General features: G+C 30.7%; 1 protein-coding gene across 2 annotated transcripts; it reads left to right on the forward strand.

Annotated features, from left to right (window-relative positions):
- The first annotated feature begins 6,065 nt into the window (after nt 1-6,065).
- LOC143206874 (uncharacterized) lies at nt 6,066-8,249 on the forward strand. Of its 2 annotated transcripts, XM_076419703.1 has the most exons (6): nt 6,066-6,387; nt 6,448-6,628; nt 6,695-6,757; nt 6,926-7,010; nt 7,079-7,390; nt 7,439-8,249. In XM_076419703.1, exons 1-6 carry the CDS (start codon nt 6,274-6,276, stop codon nt 7,791-7,793), a joined length of 1,110 nt encoding a protein of 369 aa, XP_076275818.1. In that variant the 5' UTR covers nt 6,066-6,273; the 3' UTR covers nt 7,794-8,249. The 2 variants fall into 2 exon arrangements, with proteins under 2 accessions (XP_076275818.1, XP_076275817.1); XM_076419702.1 differs by having other exon boundaries at nt 6,695-7,010.
- The last annotated feature ends 2,655 nt before the right edge of the window (nt 8,250-10,904 follow it).

Here is a 10,904-nt window from a genome sequence, read left to right on the forward strand (position 1 = left end):
ACGTGCGGCGTTGCCAATTATGCTCTCCAAACTATTATTTCAAATACGAGTAGGGTTGGAAGATTTGTTAGCGGATTTGTAATTTTGGTAACATTTGGGAATACACTGTGCATTTCGCTTTGTGTTCTTAATGGGAGAAGGCGTGCTTATAAAAATTCAAGTGCAAACGCTAAATTTTGGTAATCAAATTATTATTTAATTAGTCATTCTCTTTTTTATAAATTTAGATAGTTTAATTTACAATTCTATAGAAGTATTGTTGAATTAGTTTTGATTTAAATATTTAAGAAAAAGCGCCTAGAACTCCACCTTATAGGTGGTGTGGAAGAGAGATCATTTAAATATTACAATTTATTGTGAATTATACTTTCATAATAACATAACATTCTACTATTGTCCTTTTTATTAAAATAAAATATGTTTATTGTAATATTGTTGTTCTGTATTTTCCCTAATTTCAGAAGTAAATGGTAGAAATTTTTAAAACTATATGTATTAGTATTAGTGTATTTAAAAATGATAATAATTGTTATTTTATTAAAATAATATTATGTGTCAATTTCATTTATGAAGTCTAATTAATAAAAATCCCAAATGTATTTTAAGGTGGTTGTTGAAATAGTACTGGATAAGGGTACGCTTTTGGCCATAATATTGAATTTATCAGTGTCATTTTAATACGAAATTGACCTTACAATATTTATATTACAAATAAATCAAGAGTTTTGAAGGTGTAGTTATGCAGATCTTAAATATTTCTTATACTTAGAGCTAAATATCATTTCGTTTAGTGTTGGGAACAATCGACTATCGACTGTTCAGTAATTGACTACTTTTTACTATCGACTATTTCAGTCGCTATTTTTGATTCGACTGTTTTTACTAGTAACTGTTTTCAGTCGCTATTTTCGGTCCGACTGATTTTATTACTATTTACTATCGACTGTTTCAGTCGTTTACTTTTAGTTACTATTTTCGGTTCTACTAGTTCATTCAACTGATTTTTAACGTTCTGGCCTTCCGTCCTAGCCTCGAACTTGAAAGAAATGCGCCGAATTTATGCTTATATAGATTTATATGTAATATATGTGGTTTTATGTTTTCTTTTGTAGTTTGCTTGTGAATAACTATATATTGTAAATTAATATAGCAGCATTTTGGAATGCTAGTTTTCGAGGACAAAAAATTAAATTTTAAATGATAAATAGTAAGATACTTTTGACTGGCATAATAGGTATTACTTTGGACTGGTATAACAGGTAATACTTTTTTGATAAACCTTCACGATTTTTGTCCAAGCCTCTTGTTTGTCGAAACTTTTTTCTTAAAATCTTGAAAACTAAAATTAGGTTCCAAAGGTTTCAGAAATTGCATAGATCCAAAAAAAATGAAGAAATTTTTACAGTAGCAGTTGTTAAATTTTTTTTTTAATTTTAACCGTAAAGAGGTAAATAAATTATATTAAATATTTGTAATAAATACATTTTCTGATAGGAAAATTCTACTTTAATATTCAACAATTTATTTTGTTGGCTAGTAAGAAGAGCACCACAGTTTTTATTTGTTAACGAATGGACTATCGTAACAGAATGTGTTCAACTTTTAAAACCCATTGAAATAATGACCACCGAGTTATCTGGTGAAAGATATCCCAACGATGTCTTTAATTATACGGTTAACAAGAGCACTGCAACATTCCATCAAATCCAGGATTTTAACAAGTGAATGGGGAAAAAATGACAAAATTGTCTATTAGATGTCATCAATAAAAGACTGCCAATTTTAGAAATGAATATGATATGCGGGAAATCCACATTTTTAGATCCTAGATTTAAAAAAGCAGGATTTGGTATTGCAAATAATACTGAGGCGATACAAAAAGTTATTACAAAAGAGGTATCTTCTATTTTAACTTCAAAAAATACAAATATAGTTCCACAACTCGAAATTCAAGATAAAAGTACTGACCAAGAAGGTATTGACATTTGGAGATATTTTGATAAAAAAATGGCTAGAATTAAAGAAATAATTACTCCAAGTACTGCAGCAACTTTACATATTTAGCAGTTTGGAAATTCCATTTATTGGGCGTTTAGAAAACCCATTGGATTTTTGGCAAACCCATAAAATGAAACTACCTGAATTATATCAGTTACACGTAAAGGTTTTATTTAAGTTGTATTGTATTATTTATATTTATTATGCTATGTTATTTAGAAATAGCAATTAATATATTATCACAGGATAAAACATTTGTGGTGTTATTATTCCTTTTTACACATCCACAGAACATTCAGTATAAAAGTTATCCTACTTCCTTTAAAATTATATTATTTATTACATGATAATAGAAATTAGTATTTTTTTCCTTTTCTTTTTTAAAGTTATCTGGTGAATGAATATATATACATCTCTGTCTCGCTTATACTACCATTGGAGAATATAAAAACATTTAAAACCGCTCCAAGCATTTATCTCCGTCCTTTCCTATCTAACATTTTATACAGACAAGAATTCGTACACCTTGACTGACATCACGAATGGAAAAAAACAGTCGAACCGCGCATTTGACTGAAAATAGTAATTACTCGCTATTTTTTTAACTATCGACTGTTTCGACTGTTTTCAGTCGATAGTTACCAACGCTAATTTCGTTATTACATCAGCATTACTGATTGTATGCCACCCGAACGTATTCTTTCCGTGACGGTGATGATCAAAGCATCAAAAGAAGGCTATAAAATAAACTTATATATAGGTGCTGACGATGCAGACTTCCCTTAAACTGGTCCACAAAAAAGGAACCATTCAGAGCGTAATATTGAAATGGACATGTGGCTCCGTCAGACAGACGGAACAGGTGTCGTTCTCTACATATATAGGAATAATTAATGACCGGCAGGCCTTTTGTCGGATCTGATACAACTATCTATCAAACTATCGTCATACCGAAGAACTAACCGTCAAACTGTCGATAGAAGGGTGTAAAATTAACTAACTAAAATTTACCCCGCCTAGCACCCTATCCCCTACCAGAGCCTCTTGAAAAATGTTCACACTTGGCTAATATAAACAGATCTCATATCTAGGATGAAATATGACCGCCCGCCGCGGGAAACGCAACATATTCTTACTACGAATAGCACCTTAAAAGTGGCCACGAAATTTCGCTGCACAATGTGAGTACACCAAGCAATGTTATTTGAAAATAACTATTATGATTTTCAATATTGGCCAAAAGTTATTTCGCACTCCAGAGACTAATAAGAGTAATGGACTTGATGGTGAAAACAATCAGGTCGTCTTTTCCTCCTTACAATAACTAAAAATAAAAGTCAAGAAAGCTCTCGTACCCTAAATTTGTGGCTAAGTAATAATAAATGTGAAATAAGTTAAAAAATGGTGTATTATAAAAAAAAGTCACCACACATTTAATGTTTATTCTTGGTAAATCTTACTGGATCTTAATTAGGATACGATTCAATATTATTGTTAACACATATTTACATCATATTTTAAAAATATATAAAATAACACATTTAAGATAGAACAGTAAAGTTTCTTTCTAATGGAATTGTGACGAAAACGGTAGTATCTTTCATACCACTGTCAATCCTAGTCTATTTCTAATTTTTAAATAAAATTGTTTTGTTGAAGTAAAGCTGTGCTTTTATCTTTACGTAAATCAAAACACGTGAAATCGATAGAATTCTGAAGAGATCAAGAGGTTATTTTCATCTGAATTTAGTTAATTTACCAGAACCCAACAATTATTGAGAACAGAAGATGGATCAAAATTGGACTGTCAGCTCTTCCGAGATTGTTTAAAGTGCCGCTAACTTGCTCATAATTAGAATTTGGAAAATATACGAAATTTGAAACCAACGAAACTTTGGCAAAAGCATAGCAGTTCAAAAGCTCTACAGATAGTAGAGTCGGACTGACAAATGAAGCTGTGATCAATACCCACAAAGAGAGAGTTTTTTGGTAAGTTAAATTATATATGAAACTCAATTTTAGTTTTATACCTTTTATATTATCTTGATTCATTTATCAAATTCTATTATTAAATAAAAGTGAATAATAAATTAAGTTAGTAAAATAATATGAAATATCATTTAATTAAATCCTAATAATTAAATAACTGGCCATACTTTATATTTTGATAAATCAGTTAGTGTATTTAACATTTTTATTCCTTAAAACATAAATATTCTTAAATATAGAACCTACAATACAATTAGACATAAATCCGAAAATTGTTATTAAACATTTAAAATTCAAGTTGGTCTCAACGATTCTTTAAATGAAGAAAATGAAGAAATAAAATCAAGGAAATTGCAATAGAGCTAGATCAAATTTTTACCCCCAAAACTTTACGGTAAATGAATATTCTCAGACGGCATTACAATCTTTCACATGAGTAGTCAATCGCTATATACCTTAAATATAAAATTATTTGTGAATTAGGGAGCTTCTATATTTTGAATTCTTCTTTTTTTTATTGTAAACTAACTAAAGAAAAATGTAGTATATTTGGAATTAACGCAACTTATATTACATTCTCTCATAGCATAAATGTTAATATGTTTTCACAAATCCTTTTTTGATGGTATTTTGGGTTTAGATTTTCTTAGAGTAATGAATGTATTTTAGATTTTGAATTATCATCGCTTATAAACGAAGAAAGCTATGAATTATTTTCAATCAAAAACAATCCTCATCCAAATATTCATCCATTCATTATTAAAGACGCAAAGAAACAAATTATGTAAAACAAATTTTTAACAAAATATGTTAATTTTGATTTACAAAATAAAATAAAAAATGTACGTATAGAATGTTTTGGCATTGTTTTAGATAAAGATGAACCTTTAACTTTCAGTTGTAAAATAAAATATCACAAATTCAGAAAATCCCATAATTGCAAAAACTATGGGTACTATTATGGCCAAAAATAAGAAGATAAAAATTAATTTCAAATGATACTTGATTAGATAATCATAGAATATCGTCATGGAATTCTCCAATTTGGGTAGTGCCGAAAATACTTGACCAACTAACAAAATGAAATCCATGGTAGATTTCGTATGCCAAGAAATGAAAATGAATTAAAATAAAATTATTTATAGCTCTTTTTGAATATTATAGATTTTATTAAAAATTCGATGAAACTGTGAAACCTCTTTGAGTATAATACTAACTTTGTATCCTAACTTTGATAAATAATTCATATTAACAACAGATGTTTCAAATTTTGTAACTTGTGTAGTTTTTTCCGACTTGAGGGATAATGATAAAATTGAATGACCGAAAGCTTCTCGAATATTAGCAAACACGGAAATAAAATACTCAGTAACCGAAATAGGATCATTGTCAATTGTTTGGAACACTAAATCATTTTAGACCTTATCTTATTGGAGTAAAATTTTAATTAGCCATCGATCACAGAACCAGAAATAATCAAAATCTTGAAATACAGACATGTGAATAAACTCACAGTAGTTGTTATCGGCGAATCTATTGTAGGCAAATTTAAATTATTTGCCTTGACACATTTTAGTCCAATTTATTAATTTATGTTCTTTTTTGGGGTTGGTTGCACAAAACCGATTTTTTTACAGTCAAATATAATAAATAATCCAAATAAAACCGAAGCGCCCTAAAAAATTTCATACAAATCTTACTACTATGCAAAACTATACTTTATTTAATATTGGGATACTTTAGTATTTGCGAAAACTAATTAACAAAAAAAATTATTTAGTATGATTATGAATTAGGTTAACAGATTGCAGACTTCAGATGAACGGCAAAATCTTAATATGCAGCTGGCGGCAAATGTGTAAATCCCCCACCATATCAACGCTTATATATATTTGCTCTATATGTAAATACCAATTTAACATATCGGCAACGTTGCAGTCCGTCTGACGTCATTTTGTCCTCGAATGACAGAGGTTGAATGGTGTTTCCATCTGCTAGTCATTTTGCCCTGGAATGACACAGGTTCAATGGTGAAACCATCCGCTAGTGTTTAGAGAGCATAACTGGCAACACCGCATGACGAAGTCTATATATACAGTCACTTCTATATTTTCTATGTTCGGTACATACAGGTGAATTAGATAGTATTCTGTCCACAAAATACGGAAATACTACTTGTTTTGCGGTTTTATCTCTTTTTAGCTAGAATAAATTAGAGATTATAATCCAGCAAACCTTGTTTTGACGCTTTGTTTATTTTGATAAATTTGAAATCTCTGATTCAAAATGCCGAAGCCCTTAAATAGTCAGAGTCAAAAACAGATTGCGTCTCTAATTAATTATTTTGAACGGGAACGAGATAATGGAGGTCCCCTTTTGCCAATAACATGTGTTAGAGAGGTAAATATTGATACTATTAAATATTAAGTATTTGGGGTTTTTATTGGCAATATTTTTTAGCGTGTTGCAGATGCACTGCGTGTTAGTACGGGCACTGTGAGTAAAATCTCTCAAAAAGTGAAGAACAACATAACGTTAGATTCGCCAAAGAAAAAACGTTCATATGCGAAGAGGGTCACGAATCAAAATAACCTTGATATTGGATCTATTCGCAATACAATTTATGAATTGTATGAAAAAAGTATGTAGTTTTATTCAAAATTGTGTTCTTTATATAACCATAATTTAATTAAATTATTTTTTTCAGGAAAACCTGTTAATCTGGAAACTATTTTTAAAGAGCTTAGGAATAGGCAGCTCTTTGAGGGATGTAAGTCATCCCTTCATACACTATTACAAGATATAGGATTTAAATGGTGTAAAAGTAACCCACAAAAAGGGCTAATGGAACTTTCAGATATTGCATTTAAAAGGATTCAATTTTTAAAAACATATCACCAAATTAAGAAAGATTCTATATTTAATTTTGTGTATTTAGATGAAACATGCATATCTCAAAATGGAGCATTGGGGCATCCATGGCAAGACAGTATTAAAAAGACAACAAAAACTGATGAACAGAGGTAAAAGTTAGAATAATGTTTGGTTAGGTTTCGTTAGTTACAATATTTTTTATTAATTAATATTGCAGATACATCATTCTTCATGCTGGCAACAGGAATGGTTTTATACCAGGAGCAGAATTCGTGTTTTCCTCCAATGGTGACTACCATGGAGAAATGGACCAGAACATTTTTTTGGACTGGTTTGAAAATCAACTCTTAAAGAATTTGGAGGAACCATCAGTTATCATTATGGACTATGCACCATACCATAGCACACTGGTAGAAAAGATCCCAACAAGTGAATCGACAAAGACTGTATTAAAGGAATGGCTTACAAAACATGAACTAAGTTTTGAAGATACTATGTTGAAGAGTGAACTATTTCAAATTGTTGCTAGGTAAATATAAATTAAATTTTTGTTTCATGTAATTTACATTTATTTTAGAAATAAGCCTGAAAAAAGATACGCTGTAGATCAGATGGCTGAACAATATGGCCACAGAGTATTACATCTTCCTCCATATCACCGTATATTCAATCCAAATGAATTGATATGGGGTGTGGCAAAGAATTACTACAATTGGGATGCAGGTCAAGAATATACAATGAAGAGTTATTTGGACAAATGGAAAGAATCATTGTCCACAATAACACCTTTGCACTGGATGAATGCAATCAAGTATACGGAAGAAGAAATTGACAAATGGTGGAATCGTGAGCAAGCGTTTGATAGATTGGGAATTCACAATTTAATAGCCGACACGAACACTGACTCAGATAGTGAAAGTGAGAGTGACTGAATGAAACTTTGTGTAATTATTAATTTTTAAGTAATTATACATTTCCTCTGTGATTATATATGCATTAGATGTGTTATATATGCAACATTATTTATGGTCAAAGTTGATGTGACTCTGTTGGTACATCATAAATTTTGATGATGTGGTTCTCTGATTTTGGATGGACTATACAATTTAATGATATAGAAATTTGTTTGTTATGTTTTATTATTTTCTGATATAGAAATTGCATTTAATTCTTTGATTGAGCAAACTTTTATATCAGATAGTGATTTAATATTTTTATACATAAATGTCTTAAAAATTATCAATTTTAGTGTGATATTGTCATTCAAGAGTTAATTGAGAAGATCAGAAATCCATCTATAATAGGGTTGTTGATTAGTTTTGAAAACCCATTCTATAAGATGCTAATGTGTTAACTATTTCTTAAAAATATATTATTTTTGCAGAAAATAAGGATTTTATCTTTTGGGAAAAAATCCCCTTTCGCCGTAAAATCGATCGAAATCTATAGATTGTTTTCCGAATATCCAAAAAGTATCAAAACGAAATTTTTTCAACAAATAGAATAGAATACATAGAATTTTTCAAACCAAGGAACTTAGTAAATTTTCAATATGTATGTTCAAAAAACGATGTATCAATATTATGTGAGCCGCGGACAGTCCTTCAATATGTGGTAGACTAAAATAGGGGCACGGTGACAAAACTCACAGTGAGCAGGCGGGCTCGAAGTTATCAAGTGACCATGCGAGAAAGGACATTGGCCCAACGTCAGTCGATTCAAAGTCACGACATAGTGATGTCGGTCTGGACCAGTGGTGTGCAACTCCAATGGTAAGTAGTGGGGCAAAGTTTTGCTTAGATCAATCATTGGCGGCGCTGACAACGTGAATTTGATTGGTTAGTTTAAAATAGTTATGTAGAAACCTGCAAGGAAAATACTTTGCTTTGATTGGTCTGCCATTTCGCCTGATTACTTTGTGACGTCGGATTTATTGGCCAATAGTATTTAAATGAAAGTCAAATTTAATTTTTAAAATTAATTTATTAAAATAAGATTCTATAGAAATATACATAAGTGTAAATAATATAAATATATATAAGCAAAAAGCAAAAAAAAACAATTATGAACTCTATCCTAGGCAAAATTAAAATATCTGTAATTTTTCTATAACGCCTTCCTATATTTGTTTAGTGCCATCAATTTTATGGAATCTATTACAGTTCTAACTTATCTTGATATATTAAAGGTAAACCTTAAATCCTTCCCTGTTGATATTGCATTAACTTCATTAAACCACAAATACAATCACACCTACAATACATAACTTAAAATTTGGTCTTGAAAATCATTACGGATTGGACAGTTGAAACACTAAAAATTTATGTTTTTTAAAGATATTTAGATTTTAGAGTATTTAATCTGTGGAACTACTTAATATAGAATGTAGACAAATATTGTATGTTGTCTCTTTTTCAGAAGTTTTGTTGAATAGGCCTGAAATAAGACTAAATTACAATATTAGACTCTTGTTTTTCTCAGAGCAAAGTTTTCTGGAACTGAAAATATAGACTCAACTGGTGATTTAACAACCTCAAGTGGTACTAGATTTCCTGTTAAAAAAGAATATAAGTTATCTAACATGTTCATCTTCTTTACAATTTTCTGCGGGAGAATGATGAAAAAATTGAAGTGATCATGTGCCCTTTTAAATATTTCTCGAACATACTAGGTGAAGGATGCTGTTTCTACCTCCATGACCTCTAATAGATCCAAGAAAATTCTTTAAGTAATCTTGGTTAAAATTTGTTAAACAAATGTAGTTATTTGTAAATTTAGACAAAATAGATTTCTTTAAGGTAATAAATCGCCTAAAAGTAGCAATTAAATTTTTAATTGATGGCACCGTAACAAATATTTTCTTAACAAGACAATCAAATTTAAATATACAATAGCTCTACTATAAAATTATTGAACACTGTTCTAAAAAGTTAAAGTATTACAAATATTTTAGGGATATTTTATAATTAAAAGTAGTATTTATTACTATTAATTATCCAGTTATTTTAATTATTACTTTCTTGTAAAACTTCTTTATGTAGAGACATCCACTGACAGCATACGAACAACTTGGTAGATTAATTGAATTTTTTTATTACTAACATCTTCATAACTAGGTTATGATTTTCTGTAAACAAACAATATATAAACAGACATGTAGTAGATAGATAATTTTGTATGTACCTGATAAAAACAATGTTGGCTATGCATTTACCCTAATATCTGTTCGTGAAGGAAGGGTAATTCTAAATGAATGACTAGAAAATGCTGACTTCACACAATTTGATCAACCAGTCACGTTCCATGTTAGTGGCGGCACCAGGAATTTAAACTAGCCAATCACAATTTGCAATCGCAGCGCTACCGTTGATTGAACTAAACAAAACATTTCGCCAAGGTCGCCTATACCGTGAAATTTCTATTTTTTCTATGGTATCGACACAAACATTCATATGGGGCTGCCGATTTAACCATACTATCCGCGCGTTCATTTCCCGGTATATCTACGTGAGAAGGGATCCAGTAAACTTGTCCTGATCCCATTCAGATAGAGGGTGCGAATAATTGACAGTGAGTCGGTGACCACAGGTTGAACTTCTGTTCCAGGAAACAATCGAGGGCATTTCGGGAGTCGGTCAGGATTAGCCGTTCTTTGAAGGTTTGTGTTGAGATGCACGATAATGCTTTGAATATCGCAAAGAGTTCAGCGGTCAAACTGAACTCTGTTCAGGGAGCTTGAAACGGAATGCCCGGTTGTCCACCACAAATGCACTGCTAAACTCGCTGCGAGTTTTGGAGCCATCGTTATATATGTGCTTGCGTCCAGAGTAAGAATGAAGAAGTTCATAGAACTTGGACCGAATAATGTATAGACAATGCTCTTTTTTATTAAATTGACATAATCATATGTTTATAAAGGGGGTAGTGAAGGTTCAAGGGGGAAAATTGGGGTAGTGGACCACGAGGGATGCAACAAGCCAATTCCAGCCCTGGACAGAAGATCTGTAATTATGTGGAAGGTACGAGTGGAATATCTAGGGATA

This window comes from Rhynchophorus ferrugineus, unplaced genomic scaffold, assembly GCF_030347505.1.
Source record: "Rhynchophorus ferrugineus isolate W39M unplaced genomic scaffold, kcgeb_rfMv2 rfM1, whole genome shotgun sequence".
In the NCBI taxonomy this organism is placed as follows: domain Eukaryota; kingdom Metazoa; phylum Arthropoda; class Insecta; order Coleoptera; family Curculionidae; genus Rhynchophorus; species Rhynchophorus ferrugineus.